The sequence below is a fragment of the Andrographis paniculata genome, unplaced genomic scaffold (genome assembly GCF_009805555.1).
Source record: "Andrographis paniculata isolate CXL003 unplaced genomic scaffold, ASM980555v1 Contig77END, whole genome shotgun sequence".
NCBI lineage: Eukaryota > Viridiplantae > Streptophyta > Magnoliopsida > Lamiales > Acanthaceae > Andrographis > Andrographis paniculata.
Window position 1 is genome coordinate 3,126,865 of NW_026137614.1, and position 26,971 is coordinate 3,153,835.

At 29.5% G+C, this 26,971-nt stretch overlaps 3 protein-coding genes across 4 annotated transcripts; 2 read left to right on the forward strand and 1 right to left on the reverse strand.

Moving 5' to 3' along the window:
* Positions 1-470: 470 nt before the first annotated feature.
* LOC127239382 (actin-depolymerizing factor 2) lies at positions 471-3,377 on the forward strand. 2 transcript variants are annotated; one of them, XM_051257494.1, is made up of 4 exons: positions 486-637; positions 1,116-1,528; positions 2,615-2,880; positions 2,969-3,377. In XM_051257494.1, the coding sequence occupies exons 3-4, from the start codon at positions 2,633-2,635 to the stop codon at positions 3,117-3,119; spliced, it is 399 nt and encodes a 132-aa protein (XP_051113451.1). In that variant the 5' UTR covers positions 486-637; positions 1,116-1,528; positions 2,615-2,632; the 3' UTR covers positions 3,120-3,377. The 2 variants fall into 2 exon arrangements, with proteins under 2 accessions (XP_051113450.1, XP_051113451.1); XM_051257493.1 differs by lacking the exon at positions 1,116-1,528 and having other exon boundaries at positions 471-637.
* A 9,267-nt stretch (positions 3,378-12,644) lies between these two features.
* LOC127239318 (uncharacterized) lies at positions 12,645-19,917 on the forward strand. Its single transcript, XM_051257412.1, has 11 exons — positions 12,645-12,908; positions 12,994-13,078; positions 15,100-15,293; positions 15,508-15,590; positions 16,591-16,636; positions 16,733-16,789; positions 16,899-16,953; positions 17,073-17,173; positions 17,312-17,375; positions 17,490-17,623; positions 19,512-19,917. Exons 1-11 carry the CDS (start codon positions 12,822-12,824, stop codon positions 19,683-19,685), a joined length of 1,080 nt encoding a protein of 359 aa, XP_051113369.1. The 5' UTR covers positions 12,645-12,821; the 3' UTR covers positions 19,686-19,917.
* Positions 19,918-23,650: 3,733 nt separating this feature from the next.
* On the reverse strand, positions 23,651-26,263 carry LOC127239456 (uncharacterized). The gene has a single exon (XM_051257620.1). The coding sequence runs from the start codon at positions 25,823-25,825 to the stop codon at positions 24,377-24,379; it is 1,449 nt and encodes a 482-aa protein (XP_051113577.1). The 5' UTR covers positions 25,826-26,263; the 3' UTR covers positions 23,651-24,376.
* Between the last annotated feature and the right edge of the window lie 708 nt (positions 26,264-26,971).

Sequence of the window (26,971 nt, forward strand, 5' to 3'; positions counted from 1 at the left end):
TTTATATCACATCGTTACTTTTACACAAAAAAGCAAAAATATCATTACACTACTTTTAACTATTCACTATAATTAAAATATTATTATTTCTTAAACACCGCGCCAAAAGTAAATGTAATCCTTGTAAATGGATGGAAGGAGTATAATTTATAATATGACTATATTAAAAATATAGTCATGAATATGACCTAAAACATGATTTGTTGAGAATATGGTCGTGAACATAAATAGCAAGGTAGCAGTGTTCAAGTCAACAAGGCCCCGTGTTCACTCCCAGTCAACTATTTTTGTATTAAAATTGATAAATTTTTATTTAAGTGAAACTAAAATCGATGAAAAATTTTGAATAAAATTAAAATTAATAATTATGATATTGTATGAGATAGAAAATAATAATAATAATTTTTGCTTTGTTTTTCTAAAGAACGGAAAATAATAATTTTTTAATTTATCACCGTATCCGTATCCGTGTATCACCGCACTCCTCCTTTTCTCTCTCTCCAACATCTATTCCAAATCCATTCTATCCCCCAAGAAAGCGCTTCCTCTGTTTCAGGCTCCAGCCCTAGATTCTCTCTTCCAGTTCTCCAGAATCTCCCTTCACACTTGATCTTCTATACCAAACCTCGCTGCCATGGTATTGATTATTTGCTCCATTTTCGCTATTTACTGATTTCATGGTTGTGTCTATTTTGATGATACGGAAATGTATTGTTTGGCTGCGACTTCCGGCGTTCGATTCGCGATATATTTGGTTTCTGAATGAGAGCGGAATTCATGATTTTGTTTGGATTTGGGGTGCTTGGTGTGGTTGGGGTTTTTCTTTGTTAATCTTATGCTTAAAAAAAAATTGGATTCTTAGATCTGATTTGTTGTAGTTTTGAATCTTGATTTACGTTTCGGATTGGTAAACTGTGATCGTAGGCCGATCTTTGAGAAACTGTGATCTGATTTGTATTAATTTTGTCGAGGATTAATTTTGGCGATCGACTAGGGGGGAGTTAGGCTCTACATGAGTTGACTAGCTACTTTGTTAATTGAATTTGTAGGTTTGATTTTGGTACTTGGCTATGCTCGAAGTTTGTATCAATGTTCTTATTGATTTTGATATGCAGTTATTCAGGCCAACATTTCTGATAGTGCAGGGGCTCACATTCTGGAATTTTACTAAGAAATAATTTCGAGATTTTTTGTTTTTGACTTCACACACACATATAGATACATTTGTATGAATGTATATATAGGTCCAACGTTGCTATGGACTACTACATTTGTGGATGTTGACAAACATTTTCTTTTTTTAGTTTGTTTTGATCCAGGATCAGGTTGCAAAGAATGAATCTTTTTTTTTTTTCTTATTGTATTTCATATTAGCTCATTTTTATGGGAGGTATCACTGGAAAGAAGCAGGTATCTTTATATTGTATAGGTACTTAGTCATGCTTTAGAATTCTATGTTTTTAATATGCCTCCGAATGGTAGCACGAGGGAAGGAAAGCTCGGAGGAAAGGAATGTTAGAGGGGATGGGTGAGTAGGTGACATTTTTTGATTTTGTTTATTAGTTATTATTTATAGTTGGTAATCGATCATGATTCATGAATCATGATTATGATTTTTCAAAATGTTTGTAGATCTCATATGTATGGGACATTATGTAAAATAATGTCGTAAGATTTAATTAGAATAATACATGTGGATAGAGAGTGGAGAGAAAAGAACAAAATTGACGTAACTCTATTTAGTCTTGATGCTCTAAATTTATCGACCAAAGATATCTTACCCTCTTATGTGATATTTCTTAAGAATTTAAATAGCATTATTTGCAAGTGTGTGTTTCTAAAGCTGTCTCACCTGTGTTAACAAATCAATATGATCTTAGTGTTTTTGTTGCTTTCCAAATATTTCTGTGTAATGGTATGCTTCAAAAGCTAGAGCTCACATTTACTGATTTGCAATGTCGTCGTATTCCCCTTGCCCACAATAGGCTACACTTTTACTTCTTAAGTGCCCCTTCTTGTGAGATTCTCCGGGGTTAGAGATGGAAATAAGACACAATTTTAGGATGTGTTTGGTTGTAGGTTTTGGGTTTGGGTTTTGAGTATTTTTGTATTAAAATAGTTGTTTGATGTGATATAATTATATGTTGATATGTATGTGAAATTAAATTCTAGGGTAATATAATAAATGAAAAAAGTAGATATTTCATTTGATGTTTTTAAGTGAGAACTTTTTTTTGAAATAGTAAAAAACCGAAAAACAAAACTCACAACCAAACACAGCATTAGTGATTCTCTCATCCCTTCTCTAAGATTATGAGATAACTTGCTTGATAATTATTTTGTTGATAATCTTAAAATTGATATCATTTTACAGTCCAAATTTGCTAGAAACTTAGGGTTGTATTTTTTGTGGGTTTTATCACAGATTTTGACTATTCAATTTTTTTTTCCTTTTAAAAATATCAAATTAAATATATATATATTTTTATATTATACTACAAATTTATTTAACATTCAAAACATTACATTTAATATTCGTTTTATATCACATCGAACAACTATTTAAATTCAATTTTTTTATTATTCTCACATTCATTGTTTTATGCACGTACAGGCAAACGCGGCATCCGGAATGGCAGTCCACGACGATTGCAAACTGAAGTTCATGGAGTTGAAAGCCAAGCGAACACATCGCTTCATAGTGTACAAAATCGAGGAGAAGCAGAAGCAGGTCATCGTGGAGAAGCTTGGCGAACCAACTGAATCCTACGAGGATTTCACCGGACACCTTCCTGCTGATGAATGCAGATATGCAGTTTACGATTTTGAATTCATGACCGAGGAGAATGTCCCCAAGAGCAGGATCTTCTTCATCGCATGGTAATTTCACTACCCCAATAAAATAACAGTGCCATTCATCTGTACTTGTTTATTTTGTTTTTTTTTTTTAATTTTTTATTTTATTTAGGTCCCCTGACACGGCAAGGGTGAGGAGCAAAATGATCTACGCGAGCTCCAAGGACAGGTTCAAGAGGGAATTGGATGGCATTCAGATCGAGCTGCAAGCGACCGATCCGAGCGAGATGGGTCTCGATGTCTTCAAAAGCCGCGCTAATTAATCTATTGTCTTCTTCAAAGGTGTTTATCATCAAAGCATGGCATGGTACCTATCTAAGCAATGGTATACTTTTTTTTTTTTTTTATCTATTTCGCAAAAAAAAAAAGTGTTATATTTCCGTATGTGCTAAATGGCTTTATTCTGTGCAAATTATTATGTGATTTTGGTCCTTTGGGGTGTGAAATTTTACTATGTTTTTATGTATTGCATGGTTGGATATATATATAGCCATGGCTGGGTTGGTTTCTTCTATACTTCAGATATGTGTTCATGACTTCTCTCTTAGGGTGGGTTTGTTCGAGGGGTTGGATTTTGAGTTGAGATTTGAATAGTAAAAATTTTGAATTTGAATAGTTGTATGATGTGATATAAATAGGCGTTGATGTGATGTTTTGAATGTAAAATTGATTTTTAGCATAATATAAAAAATAAAATTTAGGTGTTTGATTTGATGTTTTTGAGGGGGAAAAAATAGGATGAATAGTGGAAATCCAAACAAATCTCACAAACAACACACCCTAACTTGACTTTTCTAATTTCTAATTTGAATTTGAATTTGTCCCTGTTGGCCTTAACCCATTTCAAATGAATTTTGTATGTATATATTTCAAATTGAATCCCCGGGATGTAGGAGTGGAAAAAAAACACGCCGAACCGCTTAATCGAACTGAATTGAATCGAATTTTCGGTTAACCGATCAAATTCGATTCGAATACAAATATTGTGTATTTGATATTTGTTCGATTCGATTTCGGTTTTTTTATATTTTTTTCGAACCGAATATTTTTATATATTCATATTATCATATTTTAAATTTTATATTAATAATTATATTCGGTTCGGATTGTTCGGTTTTAGATTGAATATTTGAAATATTTGCAAATATTTTGATTTAATTAGAATTTTAATTATTTTTTAATATATATTTTTTTAATTTCAGTTCGGTTAGGATTATTTGCAAATATTTTCAGTTGACCGAAAATTTTGGTTAACCGAATTTTAGGTTCGGATACGGTTCGCGGTTTTGGGTATTTGTTCGGTTCGGTTCAGATATCAAATACTGCATATTTGCAAATAGTGAAATCATGCCCACCTCTCTCACTTTTTATATATATATATATAAATTATGACTAAAAATCATTTTTGATCCAATTCAATATCATAATTATCAATTTTGGTCACATTCAAATTTTTTTTATCAATTTTGATCCCATTTAAACAAAAATTTATCAATTTTAGTCCCAAATGGTTGACTGAGATTGAACACGACCGTGTTGGATGACTCACAAGGTGACTGGACGTCCCAGGCAGCCAACACGACTGTGTGTCTGTCCGTATTTTCAACACAACCATGTTCTAGGTCATGTTCACGACCATGTTCAACACAATCATGATTTAGGTTATGTTCACGACCATGTTCTCAACACAATCATGATTTAGACCATGTTCAAGATCATATTTTCAATATAATCATATTGTAGATCGTGTTTATTATTATTTTCAATTTTTTGTTAAAATTATTTGGTATATATATTTATTTTTTTTATAAATTTATTTTTTATATTAAATAAAAAAATCATATTTAAAATATAAAAAATATTTAATATTGAATTGTCAGACTGTTTAGAGCGAACAAAATATACTCCATATGTTTCAATCGGAAAGGTCATTTGTCTTTATTAGTAAATTAAAAAATAATATTATTTTATTGATGAGTGAAAGTGTGTAAGATTATATAATATTTTTACCCTTATAAATTACAAATAAAATAATACTTTATTATCCCAACTCAAAGTACTTTTTTACTATTTTCGGTTGTCTTATTCGAAAATATAATTTTCCTATTTTTAGTAAAAATAATCACATACTAATATCAAAATATCTTTAATTTTTACTTAAATTACAAATATATTATTACATATACAATTACTTTATACATAAGTTAAATGACAAAATTGTTAAAATTTCTTATATACTTTTACTAATAAATAAAATACTATTATTTCTTAATTTAACGTAAAACTCCAAAAGAATGCATTGATAATAATATTTTTTAATTATGTAAAAAATAAAGATATTTTGCTTTGTATATAAAATATTTTTATTATATTAATAAAATGATACAGTTTGAATGAGACAATAAAAAATAGTGAAAAAGATACTTTGAATTGGAACGAGAGAGTATATATTATATATATATTATATTAATATGAATATGAATATATTATATATAAGGGAGACGTTTGGTACCGAGAATAGAATTAGTACATAATGAGAATTAAATAAAACAGATAATTTAGTTGGAAAATATAAAAAAAAATGCAAATATATAAATGATCAAATAAGAATAAATGATTAATCGAACAAAAAGAGAGTTTTAACAAATAAAAATTCATTAAAAATATTTTTGGTAATTTTTTTTTAAAAAAATTATAAATTATATACGATATTTTTTAAAATCATATTTTAGTATAATTTCTTAAAATATCGTAAAAATTATATACTTTAAAAATAAATTAAATTTGTTTTTTTTTTGTAAAATTAAAATAATATAATTTTTTAAAAAATTATAAAAATTACATAGTACAAAAAAAAAATTAAAAATTAAAAAATATATATACTACAAAATCATTTCTCTCAATTTCTCTGCAGACGAGAGAGAAATGAAAATAGAGAAATATAAATGATTTATTTCTCAAGTTCCATTTCTCTGGCTCAAACAAACAAGAGAAATAATATCATTTCCATTTCTCTGGCCTCATTTCTCTGTACCAAACACAACCTTATAGTTTTTATAAGATGAAGCTTTTTGTTAGGAACACGGTATTTTAGATAAATGTAGGTTATTAAGTTATTAATAATAAGTTAAGATAATATTTTATTATTTTTTTTATATGTGTAATGTTGTTGGTATTTTAAATATTTTTAGAATTATATCTCAATAAAATATATGCAATATGAATATTATTTTGTAGACAATAAAATTTTATATAATACAAATGAATAAAAAAATTTATTTATTTATTTATCATTATCATAAATTAGTTTTATAAAAAATGAGGAGTTTTAAAGGTAGATAAAAAATATTTGTTAATTGAGGAGAGAGGTAGAAATAACGGGGTTTTGAGTGGGTCCTATGTGTAAGATGTTAAAAGTTTAATTAAATTGATTTATATTTGTTAAGTATGTTTAAGATTGATAAAGTTACCAAAAATGAAAATGAGTCATCTTTTGTGGTAGGTACGAAAAAGAAAATTGGGTCATTTGTGGCGGGGACGAATGGAGTAATATTTATAAATGTTGGTTGACTTCCATTTGTAAATAAATAAATAAATAATGTGTATTCCTAGCAACTTAAATTTTTAGATGATCGGTTATCTACATAATCTAACATAGTATAAGAGCCAACACATCTCAACTACGGGTGACAAAATTAAACCCGACCCAACAAACCGAATCTGTTCGACTTGAAATTTTTCAGGTTCGAATTTGGGTATTTCGGGTTTACAAAAAAATTGGGTCGACTTGAACCCAAAGCGAAAAAAATTTGTACGTGTTTCGGTACCTGATAACCCAAAATACAAAATAGATCAGGTTTCAGGTTTCGGATTAACTTGAAATTATTTATTATTATTATTTTAATTTATAATATTTATATTATTTTAAATGAATTTTTTCTAAGTTAATTTATTTATTTTTTAAGTTTTCGGGTCAGTCTCGTATCGGGTTTGTTCAGGTTTTGAGTGACCTGAAACTAATTCATGTTAACCTGAACGTGGTCTAAAAGAATTCGTGTCGTGTTCGGTCTAGGGTTTCAGATCAAATTTTGGGTTCGATTCGGGTTATGGTTGACAATGTTTTATTACCCTATAGTTCAATCCAACACAAACACGACCCGAAAATACAAACACGACCCGAAAATACGAATAAACAACTCTATCCCTAATAATTTAATTTTTTAGATGAATCAATCATTAATATCATCTAACAAACTCTACAGGATGATTCTAACTAAAAAATCTAAACCTCCAAACAAACACGTCATAACTGTATTTTTCTATTAAATAAAAAAAAAACCAAACCTTTTGTTTTACCTTATTTGTATTCCCTATATGCCATTTAATTGTATTTATTTTTATAATAAATAATAATACTTTTTTCGTCCCATAATAAATTATTATTATTTTTTTTATTTTTATTTTAGTTTATCCTATAATAAAGTATCTATTTTTTTTAGTATACCTTTATAATTTATAATATATTACTCAAATGCTATTACTTTTATATTATACAATATTAATAATGTTATTTTAGTAATTTCTATTTTATTTCTATTAAATTCTAATATAATACTAATATTTTTAAAATTCTGTGTAAAAAATAAACGAATATCTAATTATGGAACGAAAGAAGTAATAAAATTCCGTTGAGTTCCGAGTTCATATTCATTCATTCATATGGTTCGGATAGACTATTGTATTTAGTTACATGACACGCGTTATGGTAACTTTCTTAGGACACCACGTGTATTAAACATTTTAGTTAGTTAATGCCACTTTGCTTCATTGTCACGCCACCCAATCGACCTTATAATATTATATATATAGTCACTCCTACGAAACTATTACGGTGGATACCAACATTTAGATAAAATATAATTAGTAATTAATTAAAAATAAAAGTAAATTATTTTTTTAGTTCTGTAACTGAATCTTTTTATTATTTTAGTCATGTAAGTGGAGTCTGTCGCAAACTAGTCCCATAAATAAAAAATTTTCGTTGTTTTAGTCCTCCGGCATCGGAGACGCCCGCGTGGCTCGCCGGAGGTGACGTGTCTGCCCAGGTGTCCCGCCAGGTCAGCAACACATGGCGGATTTTATTTTTTTAATTTTTTAAAATTGGATCAAATAAAAAAAAAAAAATACAAATAAAATTAAAAATAAATTAAAACTAAGTTTTAAAAAAAATGAGAAAAATGAAAAATAAAAATAAGAAATCCACGTGTCCACGTCACCTCCAGCGAGCCACGCGGGCATCTCCGGCGCCGGAGGACTAAAACAACAAAAAATTTTCACTTATGGGACTAGTTTGCGACAAACTCCACTTACGGGACTAAAATGATAAGGGAGTCGGGACTTAAAAAAACAGTTTACCCTTAAAAAATAGTTATTATATAATAAAAATAATTATAGATTAAGATTGAGATAATTAAATAGTTTAATTAAATTAAAAAAATTATAAATTATAAATTTTTAAATGTGATTAAAATGTATAATCATATTTCCAAAAAAAAAATAACAAATTATATGCTACATACGAAAATAGAAAATAGTGACAAATTAAGTGGGACTGGGGGAGTATGATATAGTGTAAATCCGCAGACAAATAAGATTTTAAGCCGTCGAAAATTTAGGCTTTGTTTACGCAACACATTTTCACTCATTTGACATTATTCAATTTTTTTAAAAAATATGACATCAAGTACATTTTTTCTTTCTCAAAACATCAAATCAAATACTAAAATATTTACTTTTTCTAAACTTTTAAAATTTTAAAAACTTCTATCTAAAGAAAACCTAATTTATGATTTTATGATCAAAATTTATCCTATAATGTATGATTATCTTTTACTAGACTTTTAATTTTAGTTAATCAATTTACTGCTTTTAAATAATATATTTTGGTTATAATTTTATACACACATTTTCAAAATTATATAAGTTTTGTTCTTTCTATATTTTTTCAGGCCTTTTTTTTTTTAAAAAAAATTAATACATTATACACATTTATCATTTTAGTTCCGTAAGTGGAGCCTGTCGCAAATTAGTTTCATAAGTGAAACATTTTCGCTGTTTTAGTCCTCCGGCGCCGGAGACGCCCGCGTGACTCGCCGAAGGTGACGTGTCCGCCATGTGTCCCGCCGGGTCAGCGACACCTGTCGGTCACGTGAATTATTTTTTTTCATTTTTTTAATTGGACCAAATAAAAAAAGTACAAATAAGATTAAAAATAAATTTTAAAAAAAATTTAAAAAAATAAAAAATAATAAAAATCCACGTGTCCGCCAGGTGTGCGACACCTGGTGGACACATCACCTCCGGCGAGCCACGCGGGCATCTTCGGTGCCAGAGGACTAAAATAGCGAAAATTTTTCACTTATGGGACTAGTTTGCGACAGGCTCCACTCATAGGACTAAAATGATAAAAGAGTCCAATTACGAAACTAAAAAACAGTTTACCTTTTTTTTTTTTTTTTTTTTTTTATTAATAATCTCACAAAACATACCATAACTTATTTTTCTATTCTACCAAACAAATAAAAATAAAAATAATAATAATAATAAATAAAAATATATTAGGATTCCCTTTATATTGATTTTTTATGGGAGTTTTTGGCTTTTGTTTGTGAAAAAATATTTTATACTTTGATATTTATTCAAAAACAAAAGCAATTTTTAGAGTTTAAAAATATTTCTCTAAAAGCACATTAGAGTAGTTTTTGAAAAAAATAATAAATATAATATAAAAATAATTAATTTATATACTATATTAAAAAATCAAAATTTAAAGATACAATTGTATTTTTAATTTTAATTTATATGTTATATTTACTATAATTTGAAATAATTAAATATTAATTTAAAAACATATAAATTTTTAATTAAATTAGACAATTAAAATTTATTAAAAAAAATCTAAAATAAATGGTAAGGTACAATTAATTTAAAATTAAAATTTAATTTAATTTTAATATTATAATTAAATTAAAATTTTAAAATATAGATTACCAAATTTAATAAATGAAGTATAATTTTAATAATATTAAATAATTTCATATTTTTAAATGTAAGGTTTGGTCCCTTGTGTTTTTTTACACCAAAAATATCTGGTTTCTACTATTTAGACTCTATGTTCCCGAAAAAAATATATTTTCTCTTTCACAAAATATCACATCATATATTATTTTAATGTCAAAATCAAATCAAATTTTTTTAAATCTTATCAAAACAAACAAATCCTTAGGGTCTGTATCTGTATCTCCAGTCCGATTTGGCAAAACTTGTAAGGTCGTGCAAAAGTCCAACTAATTAATTATTTGATCATTAAAATAATTATATTTTGGGAAAAATTAATTTTGGTCAAAATATAACCAAAATTTATCAATTTTGATCTCAATATAAAACACTCATCAATTTTGGTCGCAATATAACAAAATTTATCAATTTTGGTCCCAATATAAAAAATTCATCAATTTTAGTCCCAATATAAACAATTTCAATCAATTTTGATTCCACCGTTAAAAAACTAACGAAAATTGCCGACATGGACATGATGGAGGTGACGTAGCAGTTGACTTGGAAAGTATACGGCTATATTGTTACATGGCCATGTTGTTACACAAATATTAAAATTGTGATAAAATCCTACCCAAACATATCATAAATAACATATTCCCTCCGTCCGTCCCAGAACTATAGTCTGGGTTGGGTTTGACACGAGATTTAAGGAATATTGATATTATATTGATACTGGGTAAAAAAATACTAGTAAAAGACTTTTTTGTCCTTGTAAGTGTATTAGTGTAAAAAGTAGTGGCAATTGTGTAATAATAATGAAAAAGTAAGGATAGTTTTATAGGGATATGATTATTTATGGAAATGAAACTATTGTTTTGGGACGAACAAAAATGGTAAACAGAACTATTGTATTGAGACGGAGGGAGTATGATATATAGACTAACATCACAGATAATGGAGCGGTATGGTGCTGATTTAGAAAATTCAGGATCATAATATATATAAACAACACATAATTTTATTATATACAATACATGTTGTATAGTAAAGACATGTGTTATTGATTTATAATTATAATTATGTTGTATAATAGTACGTGGTGTGGTTGTATAAGACTATAACATGTGTTGTATTTGTATTATATGAGTGCATACAGTGTGCGCTGACTGTAGTAACACTGTGTGTAGTCTGCGATGTGTTGTCAGTAGAGCTGACAAAAACTGACCCGACACGAAATAATTGGGTTTGGGTCAAAGATTTCAACTCGATTATGTATACGGGTTGACACGAACCCGACACGATAATAAACGGTCGGGTTAGGGTTGAGGCTCTCAAGTCGAACCCAATTATAATATATTAATATTGATTATGAAAAAGTAGGGATAGTTTTATAGTGATATGATTATTTATGAAAATAAGACTATTGTTCTTGGGACGGACAAAAATGGTAAACAAGACTATTGTATTGAAACAGACGGAGTAATACATAACATAAAGATAAAATAACACATAAATTATATTAATATAATACAAATACATGACTGTCAGGACAATTTATAATTAATTCCAGCTGATGAAATGATTCATACAAAAGTAATTACACATTTTTAATTTAAAATATGTGATCCTATATTAAATAAAAAATTATATATGTTTATATATTTTTATATATGCTCGATAGGGCGAGTCTTCCTTTAGAATGGTCATATTTAGACTCTTTGGGTATGGCATAATATATATATATATATATATATTTTTAAATGAATATTTTGTTAATGATATTTTTAAAATTTTAATTAATAATAATAATAAATACTTATTGCAAATAATTATTTAATAAATAGTACTCCCTCCGTCCCAAATATGGTAAAATATTTGGTTTTAGTATGAGTTTTTAGGTGGGTATTATTAAGTAGGATAATTTAGAAATTAGGTGATGTGATGGAGAGAGAAATATATATTTTATTTTTTTTATTTGGATGATGTAAAGGGATAAAGTGTGGGGTAGAAATTAAGTGTAATTAATTATTTCCTATTTTGAAAATATTGCAGGTTATTTAGGACGTAAAAAAAGAAATGTTGCAGGGTGTTTGGGAGGAACGGAGGGAGTAATATTTAAATGCTAAAATTTTCAATATACTAAAAAAAAAAGATACATTTAGCTGATGAATTTTTTTTTTTTTTTAATTATAATATTCTATAAAAAAACTACTCCCTTCGTCTCCATTTGCTGAATCTACCTTTCTATTTCGGTATGTTTCACTTACTCTGTGACTTTTATTTTTTGAAAAATTATTATATATTTTAATTTTATTTTAAAATAGTTAATTTAAATTTTTTTATTTTAATTATATTAGTTATCTTAATTTTAATTTAAAATTATTTTTATTAAATAATAATCATTTTCATTGGTACATTCTTAATTATTTACTATTATTATATTTCTCCTAAATTTTCGTATCCATAATAAAAGGTACACTTGGAAGGGAGTATATTATTATTAAAATCTATGAATATAATATTTTTTATTCAAAATTTTATGACAAAATATTTATCCAAAATTATAAATAAAATATTTTTAATAAAAAACAATAATGTAATAGTAATACTATATCAAACAACGAACCAAATAATAATGGTGGTAGTTAATTATTACTTGGAAGTTTTTACAAGAAAGAATAAAGGGAAGGGAAGGGAGGAGGTAATCCGTAATGGTACCATTTATTAACGAGGATGAAGACGAGAGTCGGATAAATACAATCATTTTCATTCTCATGCTGTCAAATTTTGTGTTGGTGGGTGGGAGCTCTGTGTCGGCACTGTAAACCGCATTATTAGCCAGGAAGGAAGGAGGAGGAAGACGGTGCGGCGAATTCCCCGTTTCTGATGATTTTCCTGCGATTCCGATGGGAAGAATGCCACTGGTGTCAACGGCTCGCGGTTCCGCTTACCTAAGCGCACTCGCTGTCGAGATTGAGAAGAAGCTTCAGCGTGTATGCGATATATATATATATATGTATATGTTCGTCTGGATGTATTATGCGTGTTTTGGTTTTAATTGTCGGTGTTTGATTGCAGGCGTTGGCTTCGGCGTCGCAGCGGAGGAATTTGTTGCAGGAGTTGTTTGCCGATGTGGCCTTGGAAATAGATGATCGCGCGAGAGGTGAGAGATGCCTTTAATTATTTGTGTTTCAGATTTTGTGCGTTTTCGGGAGCGGTTTGGGTAAATGCATAGAGATTGCATGCCGATTCGGCGGTTTGGGATGGAGATGGGAATGGAAATAAATTTATTTAGGGTTGTAGTTGATAATTTTATAGTTGCAAATTGATAATTTTGGAAATTATATTGGTTCTTTTGCGTTCTAAACTGCATCTGATGTCAATAGTTTTGTGTTTTTAATGCTTGTTGAAAAATTGGAAATCTAATCTAAGAATTCTAGATCAATCGATGATGGTTTATTGCTCAGAAATTGGATTGGATGGTTGCTCATGACTAGAAAATTGAATTTTGGTTTATTCCCCCTGCAGTTTTTTTTCTGTATCTGGTGTGTGAAAAGGTATTTTTATTTCTTAATATGCGTAATTGGGCAAGATACCTTGCTGCTCCCTCGGTTATATTTCGTTGTGCTGGGTGCCCCATAGTATCAGTTTTCTTACTGAATTGGGATCAGACGTTACGTGGGGGCATTTTAAACATTTTGATCTGGAACAAAACTAATTAAATCATTCACGTGATAATTGTCTTCAAGATTCTTCCTTAGTCAGGACCCTGATTATCTGATTTATGGGCTATTGGGGAATCCATTTAAATACTGAAACTGGATTAGACGCAGACGTGGAGTAATCCTCTTAGATGTTTAAGTGTTTAAGGGAATATTGGAATTGCTAGAGATACTGAAGTTGATGGTTTCCATAACAAGAGTGGTAGGGTCACAGTTTTGCTACCAGGTCTTCATTCCCTAAGTACTTAACCTAAACAAGGGTTTAGCTAAGTTAGTTTCACATGCGTGAGCTTGCCGAATTATACAATTGCCCTATATGATTCTCAAGTTTCAGTAGAAGCCAATTAAAAGTAGTACAGAGAGTTGGATCCAAATTATGTGCTGTTGGGTAGCGTCTGAGGCAACAGCGCTGAAGTCAGCTTCATCTGGCACATAGTGACAATCAAAAGAGCATTTTGAAATTAGAGATCTTTGAATCACATTCATTGCTTTAATACATCTGCTAGTAAGAGAAGGTTTATACAAACTTTTCCATCATGATGCAACAATTTTGACAGAAACAATGATATGATCATAAGGCAGAGAGGCATAGACTGCAAATCGTTGCCTTGTCTTCGAAGGGATAATGAAAGGAATGACATTCTTAAACTGTAAAATTGAGCTTAATATAATTGTAATCGTAATTTTGGCTTTAGCTGAAATTCTCCTATATCTATTTTCAGATAATTTTAGTGTAGAACTGATATACGACTTGACTATGACATTGTGTTTATATTATTTCAAAGCGTGGATATTTTCTTACAAATTTTTAATTTGTACTTTCTTGTCCATAACTTTAAAAGGTAGTGAAATCCCTTCCATATCAATAATGCACAATCAGTAATATATAAAAATTTGTGGTTGCCACAAATTTAGAACATTAGTTTTCTGAAAGGTATTGAGATTTAAAATTACTATTTTTTCTCAGGTTTCATAGTCTTGTTATTTGTTGTAATTGACTTCCTCCTTAGACCAATAGGATGGGATCAGTATTTGTGACCTTTTTGATATATGGTTCTTTACACTTTACTGCTTGTCTGCTAATATATAAATACAATTTTTTTTTTCTTTTTTCTCAGCTAGCAATAACAGGAACGAAGTATGTCTTAGGTTTTACTTCATTCTCAAAGAGAAGGAATCGACAAATTGTTATTTTCATTGTCCTTACCATAGTTTTTATGAAAAAGAAAGACTGAAACTTGGAATCTGATGTGAAAAACTGCCAGATGAGATGGAAATATGTGTAGGTAGTAATATCTAATGCACTCCTGTAGAAACATATGTAGTGGAACACTTTTAATCTGTTCATGGTGGTGTTTTCTTTTTCTTGTTAACATTTTTATTATATAACTTTTAGTTCAATAAAGATTGTGTTTAGCGGTTCTGTTATGCAACACACTGAGCTGCAATTTATTCAAAACAGAAATTATTCTTGGCGAAGAAGGTGCAATTTCGGTGGAAGATGATGGCTATGGGGGCCCCATATGCTTTTACGATGTGCTTGCTAACCATTTTGTCAGCGTACCCCAAGATGGCCAATCAATACTTAATCTGATTGTACAACTTTGGAGCCAGTCATTTGCATCTAATATATTTGCTCTCTTGTTCCACAAATGGGTACAAACTTATGGAGGTCTTTTTTAATTATGTTGATTTATCTGTGTAGAATTGTGATCCTACTATTACTGAACTTTTATATAAGAAATTGCTTTCACTTTACTTTTTGTGAAATACCATCTTCAGATTCCAACTTCATTTTATAATCACCTCTTGTTCCAATGTGATGTTTTCAATGAATCTTGCTGATATTATGACACCTTCAATTTTGCAGCTGTTTGAGGTTCAACTTGATAATCCTGAGGTCTTACTTCGTTACTCATCTGCTCTTGTCCAAGGTGCTACAAATGTTTTCTGGTAAGGTGCTTTAGCCCTTGTAAAGACTTGCAGGTGTTTGATGTGATGTTTTGTATGTAAAATTAAATTTTTAGTATAATATATAAAACAAAATATAAATATTCGATCTGATGTTTTTTGGGAAAAGTTTTTGGTGGAACAGTAGAAATCTTCTAAAATTTTCCACACACATACAACCTTAACCTTTTCTACAAGGGAAATTGCATATCCTAAAACACTCTGAAGAAAATGAAGAATAAAAACCGCTATCTTCTTTTCTAAAACATTGTCCTAGTCTATTAGTGTCATCATCTCTTCACTTGTTCCTTAAAAACAATAAAAAGATTTGAAATTTTGTTTTTGCCGATTCCAGTTTTTCACTAAATTTTCTTTTACATTAAAATTTTAAAGCCAAACATCACTTACACTTTTGAATTTCTTTAATTTATTTTCCTCTTGGTTTTTTATTTGGTTCCAATTGTATCAATATCAAGCAGGATGGATATAAGAGAAAAAAAAACAGCATACACGAGACATAGTAAACTTTACTAACGAAAAAGATGGTTAAAAAATAATAGTAGTAGACCAATGAAAATACTTTAACATCATCTCGCAACTACCACAAAATTACATTGTTGTTGCATAAACATAGAAAAAGGATTTGTGATTGTCAGTCTGCCCACTCTTTAGGGTTCGGGCTGGGGATGATAGCAAACATGATTGGTCCTTCTATTTTCTTTTCATGGTTCATCTTTTAATGATGGCTGATGTTGAAACATTAAATGATGTTTCTCAAAAGATATGTAGAGGTATGATAAGTTTGATCTGTAACATCCAGTTAAAAATAGGGTGTCCATGCAGTCCTCAGCTCATGGCAAGAAAAGGAAAATTAAGAAAAGACTTAGGCAATCAATCTAAGACTATTTTGGCTGAAGTCTTGCATAGCATAGCGTAATTCTTATGGGAAAAGAAAGAACGAATACAAGGTGTTTATCATTATTATTCATGTGAACTTGCCCAGGATTGACATCCAATCAAATGCAAGGCGATTCCAAAGTCTATTTCAGGTAGATACCTTCTTCTACAGCTTATTTTCTGCTATTAAACTTTCAGACACTTCTGTAAATACACAGTTATTGCGTTACCCATTTTTGTGGGTGTAGTATCTCCTGGAAGAGGTTGCTTTATATCCTGAGAGATTGAAGAAGATCCCTTTACAGGTATAGCATATGTGTTGTCCATAATCATTGCATTCCTCTCCTCTGACAATAAGCTTGTCCTAATTGTTGTATTTCACCGTAACTTACTGTTTTCTGATTTTTGTTTTAGGCTCAGCGCGACCTGTTCCTTCTTCTATCAAGATTCATTTTTTTCTACAACTTAGGTTGAGCTTTCTCTCTCTCTTTCTCTCAAACTCTGCATATATATATATAAATACTTCCCTTCCCTGCTCACACTTTAACTTTGTCATCATCTTAATAAGATTTCATTCCTTTCGGACAGTTGACAAGCTTGAAAGTTTTTTGAAGCAGTTTCCTGATTTCCCAAATGCGTTCTTGATTGGGGGTGCCTCAGACATACTTGTAACTGAACTAGCTGATCAGGTAAAAATTGTGATCCTAGCCCCTTCATCAAGAAGGATGTGAGATTAAGCAGAACCCTCCTTAGTTGATGCGTGACATTTATCTTGATCATGCTCACTAACTCGTAAATTATTTCTTGCTAACTCCTGCTTTTTCCAGCTTCAAAAATTGAAGGTGGAGCCTGTACTTCTACATTACCTTTCTCAGATAAAGGTTCTTCAAGGCACGCACTCCTCATATGCTTTCCCAGTATAAAAAATTTTAATCAAATATGTAAGATATGTTAAAATCATGAGGCATGAGTTTTGATACTTGAATTCATCAATAATATTTGCAGGTCTGGAGCTTAGAATGACAACTAGTACAAGGCTGAAAACCTGTTTGTATAGCTTCACTTCTCCAGGTGGTCCAATGTATCCAACAAGAGCAGTTCGTCATGCAGCATGGGATGCCTTGGATTATCTTTTCCCTGTAAGTGATTGGAAATCTTGCTAGTTAGCAATGCATACAGACTGATTATTGCTCGTTAAATCTTTGGTGCATCATAATTCCATTGCTTCTTCCAGTTTGATGGTAAAATGAATTTGAAAATGCTGATTTCCTCCGGAAATTGGTGTTACTAGTCTTTACATAATGGAAAGGGTTACATTGAATGGCTGCTAAGATTATAAATAAGTTTACTGTGCTGAACAGATTCACTTTGATAGGATGAGGTTTGTCTAAATATCCTCTTTTGGATTAGTTAAGATCTTCAATTATAGGATTGTTTGGGGTGAGTTTTGTTGGACAGTGGATTAAAGAGGTTACTACTGCCTCATCATGAATTATATATTTCACCCAATCCTTGTACCACATTCAGTATTTTGAAGTCATGATGGCCTTTTCCATGCACATACACAAACTCGTGATTTCTTGCTAGGAATTAAAAGGGAGGATAGCGAGAAAGAATCTTTGATTTTGCGAGGAAGGGAGTGTCTAAATAAAGCCCCAAAGCATACTTATCTGAGATGCATCCTTGTCTTTTACCTTCAAATAATCAAATGAAAGTTAGGGTGTGTTTACTTGTGAGGTTTTAGTTTTGGGTTTTGATTTTGAATAGTAAAATTTTGAATTGAAATAGTTGTTTGATGTGATATAAATATGTGTTGATGTGATGTTTTGAATGCAAAATTATATTTTAGTGTAATAAAATAAATAAAAATTAGGTGTTTGATTTGATGTTTTTGGAGGGAGAAAAAAGTTGGAATAGTAAAATCAGATGTAAAACCTGACAGTAAACACACCCTTAATAAGTTATGCATCCATTCCAATGATAATAAATAGCCTACACATCTTTTGATACGTCTAATTCATGTGATTTCAAGTCTATTTGAATTTTAATTCCTTAAAAGCATTTTTGGTTTAAAGATTTCTTAGAGGAAATGGAAAGATATTTTTAAAATAGAAAAATAAGTGTTTGGTTTAGGGGGAATTCCTAGTAAAAGCAAATATAATGGAAATGTAGCTCAAGAGCGGAAATTACTGTTCCTTGCCACTTTTCTCATTTTATAGAATTTTCTTTAATACTCCACTCACCTAAATTAATTTCATCCCTTCATAAACATACACATACTTTAATCATTCGGGCTGAATCTCATTCGTTAAGTTGTCAGGTTTTATTTTCATTTGTTTTGTGGGTGAAATATAGCGTGTAGCGTTTTGTATTAATTTTTTGTTTGTTTATTTATTTATTTGTGTATTTCCTCGAAATTGATAATGTGGAAAAAAGTACTCCGCAATTAATCTTTAGGGTATGAATGTAGGATATATTGCTTTTGCTTATTGAGTTTGGATGTACTATGAGGGGATAGCACCATTTGGTTATGGATATTGGAGAGGTCTAGAAATGACCATGCTAAAAAAATATTATAGATGTTTTATTTGTGAGGTAAATAATAGAAAAAAGGATAGTTCTATTGATAGTCTAGTGTAACATCTATCTGTTTGTTACATAATATAAAAATTAAAAACTTATTTTATTTTACTGATCTCCTCCTTAGCAAATCCTCAAAACCAAACAAACAGGTATGTTTGCATCCTTTAATGTTTTCCTTTCCTTTTCACTACTATTACTTGACAATTTCTAGAACTAGGATAAAAGTTAGCATTCCTGTCTTATCGGAGATTTGTAAACTAAGATGGAGTTCTTGTTCTGTTCTAGGTTATTTGTTTTGGTGATAAAACCTTACCAGTTTGTATTATTACTTACAAATAATAAAATGTCATCATAGTGCATGTTTAGGTTAGAATTTGTGAATTATAAGATTAGGCTTTACGGGTCGAATCCTCTATACTATGATGTTGTGGGTGGTGGTTTCAGGTTGGGACATACCCGCGGCATGTAATAAGTCTCTTTTTCCGGTTGCTGTATCCATGGTACTGGCCGTCTTCTTGTTGGAATTTCGTAGTTGCGTGCATACAAGCTGTCTTATATTCGGTGCTGCGGGTAATATTTTCTGGTTGGGAAAATCTCACAAGATCGAAACAACCATAACTTTACTTTTTAAGCTCTGTGCTTTGTTGGCTTGGCTTTTTCAGTTAGGAAACTATTGAAATTTGTCTATGTTGTTTGGGTGAGTCATTGAATTTGTTGTTGTATTCTGTACTATTTGTTAGGGTTATTCTAAACCAAAACAAGAACATATACATATAAACATATTCATGTAAAAGTTTTCTTACACTATATTTACTTTGTTATTTTATTATTATTATTATTATTATTATTATATTTTTTTCGTGGGGGGTGGGGTTGGTTTAAGATTTGGGTTTTTTATTCTTTGCATTATTATAAAGTGAAAAAATGCAAAATGTTTAAAGATTAGGGTGAGTTTTTTTTGGCGTTTTGGAAAGTTCTAAAAATGGTAAAAAGTTTGATTCGTTGTATTTTGTTAAAAGAAATAGATATTGATGTGATTTTGAAAGAAAGAATAAGATGAAATAATGCTAAAATATTTATAAGTATACTATTTCTCCAAAAGTATATGTAAACTATTATTTCAATTATGTGTAATGTTTTTTTAAGTTTGAATTTTGTTTATTTGAAGTTTTATTTTATTATTCTTATTATACAATATTGTGTAATTTTTATGATTTTATATAAATATTTTCTCCATTTCTGAAGATTTTATTTTTTATTTTTTATTTTGATTTTAAGTATAAAAAGTAAATATATCTATATAATAATAATAATAATAATAATAATAATAAAAGAATGAGAATAATTTTAGAATAATATGATTATTTATGATAACAAGATTGTTCAATCTTTTTGGAATTAAGAAGTACTCCTCTTCCATCGTCTCTGATGTCACTTTTATATTTTGTGTCATTGTATTTAACAATAAAATATAATTTTAAAATAATATGATTATTTATAAGACACTGATAAAAGTACTTTTGTAATTTTTTTTTTTTAATTTATACTATTTTTAATATAATTATTAATATTCAAAGATCAACATGCGAGACCCTTAAAACCTGACAGATGTAGTACTATTTATTCTTATAAAATATTTTATTCAAATAACTCTTAAGCTAAAACAAAAATGCAGATCAAAATCCATTTTCAGATATTGAAATTCATGGGATCCTAAACCATTTTATACTTCTTCAGTCTCTTATTTATTTATCAGTTTGTTCTTTACACGGATTTTTAAAAATATTAATATTATATTGAGGGGTGTGGTATGAAAAAAAGTAGAAAATACTAAAATATTTTTATTAATATTGTATAATATAAATGTAATGACATTTGTGTAATATATTACAAATGTAAGTGTATTTTTAATATTAGTAGAAAATACCGTTACTAAAAAATGAATATTTTGTTATGAGACGAACCGAAATAGAAAAATAAATATATTGTTAATGGAAAGACAGAAGTATTTTTTTGGAAAGCCTTGTCCATCCTTTTCAATTCATGTTTTAGGATTCACTAATTTTTCTTTTTCATCAAATATAACAAATTAAATATTTATTATTTTATTTTTCTTATATTAAAAATAATTCTATATTAAAAATATTAGATTAATATATCTTTATTATATTATATTATATAAAATAATTATTTCAATTTAAAAATTTTATTATTCAAAATTAAAATTTATCTCTCAAACCTACACAAATACTACAAAAATGTAACACTTGTTATATAATAAATAGTAAATAATATATTAGGTGGTATATATAAGCATATATGTATGTGTGTGTACAGGTGTGTGTTTATATATATATATATTCTTTTATTTTTTGCCAGAGACATTCGGAATTTTGTCTCTGATGATACTTCTTTTAGTTAGGGATAGTACTTGAGATAATTACTCGATTCATTTTGATATTGAAAATCAGATTTTTAAGATTGACAACGATCATTCTTTTTTGAGTGAATTCAAAACGTTCTTTTTTCGAATAATCGAAATTCTAGTTATAAGAATAATGGATCAAATCAGGAGGCGGTGTAGCGTGAAATTTAAATGCATCTACACTTCCGTAGCCACTGCGTAGAGGATATGTAATTGCTACGTACATAAAAACACTTAAGTTTATAACAAATTCACCATTTGTCGATTCAATTTTTATGTATAATGAAAGAAAAATATAATTTTAGTATGGTAAATGATAATTTTTATTATTTGAAGCATACTCCTTTGATCTCATGAAATTAGTTTTTATTTATTTTTTATTTTTACATATATATTGAGAAATGTTGTGTTATGCAATCAATTAATTTGATTAGATGATGTAATGTTTGTAATAAAGTATTATTTTAAATATTTTTTTGTTTAATGAAATAATAAAATAAATGTTAAAATATTTTTTTAATATTGAATATTTTATGTACTGATATTTATTTATTTTTTTAGAAAAAGTTATTGTATTGATTGTAAATCAACATGTGCAATTAGATAATAAAAAAATAAATTAACTTTAATAATTTAAATATAATTAACACAATAAAAAAATTGTAATTATAATTTTTTTTTAAAAAAAATAAACAATATATCAAGTTTCTTGAATTTGGTTATTAGTAGGAATGATTCGTTATGATATATTAACATTTGTATCGCATATTGTATACCGAATCAAAATTTTTGATTTGGTGTTTTACCATATCTGTAATTTGGTATACCAAATTTATGGATGAAAAAAATACCGAATTACCGAAATAGTTAATTTTCGATACGATATGATACCATACCAAACTTTTTCGATATTGTAACAACATATAATTTGACATGTATACAATATTTTTTGTCTGGTATTGATAAATAGACCAAAAAATTTGGTATGTTATAGAATATAATCCGATATTTCTGGTATACCAAATTTACGCATGAAAAAAATACCGAATTACCGAAATAGCTAATTTTCGGTATGATATGATACCATACCGAACTTTTTCTTTCGATATTATAACAATATACAATTTGACATGTATACCGAATTTTTTATCCGGTATCGATAATAAACTAAAAAAATTGATATGTTTTAATATAATTCGATATTTCTGGTGTACATACCGTATCGAACAATTTCTAACCGAATTGCATATATGATACTCAAATATAATATTTTATGCCAAAATACTAAAATGAAACATAATTTTATAATTTTACACCTTCATGATTTTTTTTTTTTTTTTTTTAACAACAAGCGTTACAAAAAGATCTATTTATATGATATTAAATATTTATTTTAATTTTTATTATTCAAATTCTAACCCAATTTTTATTCAAATTCTAACCCAATTTTTAAATTTACAATCAAATAAACAGAGTTAGGGATATTAGTAATTTAATTAAATATAATTAAATATAATTTTAATTATTATTTACTAATTATTTGTATATCACAAAAGTAGACTAATTTCGTATGATAGACTAAAAAAGTAAACTAATTTAATAGGACAAAAAGAGTAATATTCATAACTATTGTAAATTTTAAATTTTATTAAATATATTTATTAATTAGATCAATAATAACTATATAATATTAATGATAATCTATTAACTATAGCAATTAATATAAATATTTTAAAAAAAGAAAATTAAAAAAATAATTAATAAGATATAGTTACTTGAAGCCCACTGAACTCAAATATGTAATATATAAATTAGGGCCGAGCCATTGATTATTCACTTACAAGGATTTTATTTTCTTCCAATTATTTTTTTCAATAAGTTTTTCCAAAAAAATTAATACACAACACATATTCATTATTTTTATATTATTTACATAATTCCCTGTACCTAGCATAAAAAATTTTCTTTCCACCAATCTTACAAAACAAACATACCCTTTTTATTATTATTATTATTTTTATGATGTGAAAAAAACCAGCAAATGCTATCCTAGCCGATCACAAATTCATCCTACACCATCTCGGAAAAAAAAAAAAAAAAAAAAAAAGGAAAGGAAAAAAGAACAGAAAACAAATCTAGCGGTTGAATTCAAATATTTCTTCTGCCAATTCTTGCCACAAATGTGTTGTGGTTAAAATATTTCACATTTCATCTACACTCAAAGCTCCTCCTCTTGTAAATTACACAAACACTAAACAGATATGAACAAAATGACAGACAAACAAACAACACTTAGTATTATATAGCAACAACTCATGATCATGTGTACACAAGAATTTCCAAAAAAAATAAAAAAAATACCATAACAAAATCTATCAACATCCATAAAATCCATTCATGGATTTCTTTCAATCTTTTCAAGCACTTGCTTTGATCTATTCTCTGCAAAGTGCAGATTTCTTTCGATTTCGATCCTTAAAAGTTTCATAATGAAAGCCAAGAAGCTATATATCAAACATCACAATAATTGGCAAAATTGCCGCGCTCGAAGGTACGTACCTATCTTGGTTACTCATCAATGGAGTCTTTTTTCGACTTTCCCATCGATCAAGGTAATAATCAGACACCAAGGGGGCTTAAATTAATGCCAAACGAATCAGTAAGGATTTTAGACTTCACAAAAATCACTCGGCATCTAAAGCTAAGAAAACGCCCAAACTACAGCCATAAAGATTCAAAAAGATCGGGAAAATAACAAGAACAAGAGCAACAGCTTGAGCTAAGTCGAAAATTCAATATGATGTGTATAAAAATTTCAATACTATTGAATATACCTAATCAGTGTGCCGGGGCTTACCCATTGTTCGGTTAGGATATACCTCATTCAAGACAATCCAAATTCATTCGGAGGGCGAAGGCAAACAGTAACCTCGTGCTCTTCTGGTCCCATTCGATGTTTAGGCACTTTTATCTCGAGAATTGTTTCATTCTTGTGGAAATAAGCTTCGAGCTGTGCATCATCAGGGATCCTTGTGGGCAGCATGATTTCACGTTTAAATTCCCCATGGGGGCAGTGCTCCGGAGCTGGATCAGTGAGCTTAAACATACGGTCCCTTCTCTGAAGAAACGGCATGCACGCTGTGCTAATCGAAGAAATCTTCACCACTCCATGGTGGAGATTGTTCGACCAATGAACTTTCACGCTGCCAGGATCAGTAAGAGGTAACGTAACAAGTATCAAGTATCCTTCTTCATCTTCGTATATAGTTTTTGCAGCTGTAACAGGACCATTTACGTTTCTCATTACGCCAGTGAACTCATTCATCCAAGGAGGATCGATTTGATGGAATTCTGCATCTTGATGTCGATTCCCATTGGCATTATTAGGAAAAGTGCAATCTTCGTCATTTCCATTCGACAATAGATCTTTCCTTTTCAAACCATTCCCATTCGCATTCACATTGTTAGATGGTTGAGTCGATAAATTCAAACCCGATCCATTGAGAAGTTTCTTCTTCGCCAAAGGAAGTGGTCTTTCAAGCTCAAAATCTACGTTTGGGAGGTTCCTCCACGTGATAAAATCCTTCGCATCGGGGGGAATGCAAAAGTTGAGATCTCTACCAGTGAGTTCCACCCATCTCTTCTGCTCTTCCTCGTCGAGGCGCATCAAATTGGGCGATGGGACCAATTCTATCCCATGTAAACACTGCGGATTAGAGAGTCCTCTGTAGTGTTTCCTCTGCATTTTATGAGACCGAACAAAACCTTTATCAACACTAAATGGAAATGGGCGCTGCCCCTCGCGAGAATGGCCATTCATGAAGCTTCTCAGCTGCATCTTACCCAATGCATTCTCCGGCTTCTCCTTGAAAACCCACATATATATATTCTCCATATCATGCTGCACCAAGAAGACATCGAGCTTTAGATCATTCTTATCGAATCCAGAAATGCCATTGTCATCCCACTTCGAGTTTTCCTTAACAACAGGCTTGAAATAGAAGCTGAAAAAGAACCAAGCACCCCACACATTGTCCAATCTCTTGGCGAACTTTCGACCAAGCTTAGGTAACTCAATTAGCTTATCCGAATCACCTGCCGGATGCCCAAGCCCAACCTCAAGCATATCAAACATCTCATGGCTCCATGACTGAGCCACCAGAGGAGGAGGAGGAGGGCTCGGCTCCACCAACAATGGAAGATTAATATCCGGTGGACCGGAAAGAATAACTTGCCTATTCATGTCACAGGCAGCAATTGAAGAATCCATGGACAGGAATGTCGATGGATGATAATTCTCGATATTCAACCCTGTCATCAGATCTTCCCCCATTTCCTAAACCTTATTTATCCTCTCACAAATAATTTTACCAATTTTGCTAAAACCTAACTATCAACACCAACCAAAATCAACGAAAGCCTAGAACAAATAACCCTACAAAAACACCGAATAACTCATTTTCACGTACAGATGCTCAATCTTCGACCCCATAATCGATCAATGAAGCAGATAAATCACACAACACTAAACAATATCAAATCTACGACCACCAAACACGTAAAACAACGCCTAAACAACAGATATACCTTCCCAAATCAGAAATTTTCCATAATCGATAAGAACAGGAAATCAGAGAGTACCTTCCGCAATAAATCCGCAGAGAAAATAATAATTAAAAAAAAATTACAAAATAATAAATAAAATCTCTACAGTAGAAAATGGGCAGAGCGATTGAATTGAGGTTAAAGCAGAAAGAAACCGTGACGGATTCCGTTAAGACTTAACGTCCGTTATAAGACGAGGGGTTGAATGATGTATCTGTTCTGTGATAAGCTATCGCCCGTGGTAGTGGTCTTGTGGTCCGGGACCACCTGAATATGAATGCTTCTAGGAAATTTCGTTTTGGTCCTCGGGTTTCCTTTTTTACAGCTTTTTTACCTTTATTTAATTGAATGTGTACTTACGTGTGATTTTGGTAACTCTCTCATTTGCTGGCCTTTTAACCAAACATTTATTTTTATATAGAAAATAAGATAAATTTTGTAAATAAAAAGCTATTATATGAAATCTACAACCACTTACCAACTTCTTTTATTTGGAAAGATTAAATAATATTTCTATATAAATATTTAATTTAAATCAATAAAAGATTAGAAATTAAGATTTAGTTAAACAAATACTAAATTAAATTACAAATTAGTATATGATCCAAAACTATGAACATCTTTGTTTATTTGTTTTATGAAAATAAATCAATACATTCTTTTAAAAAAATTAATATATTAAATACTCTCTTCGTCTCAGATATCATGTACATGTTGTTGTTTCTGTCCGTCTCACATACCATGTCACTTTTCTTTTTTTAAAAATGATTACACACTTTAATCTCATTTTAAATTTTTTAATTTTTTTTAAATTTTAATTAAATTAATTAGTTATCTTAATCTTAATTTATAATTATTTATATTATAGGATAAT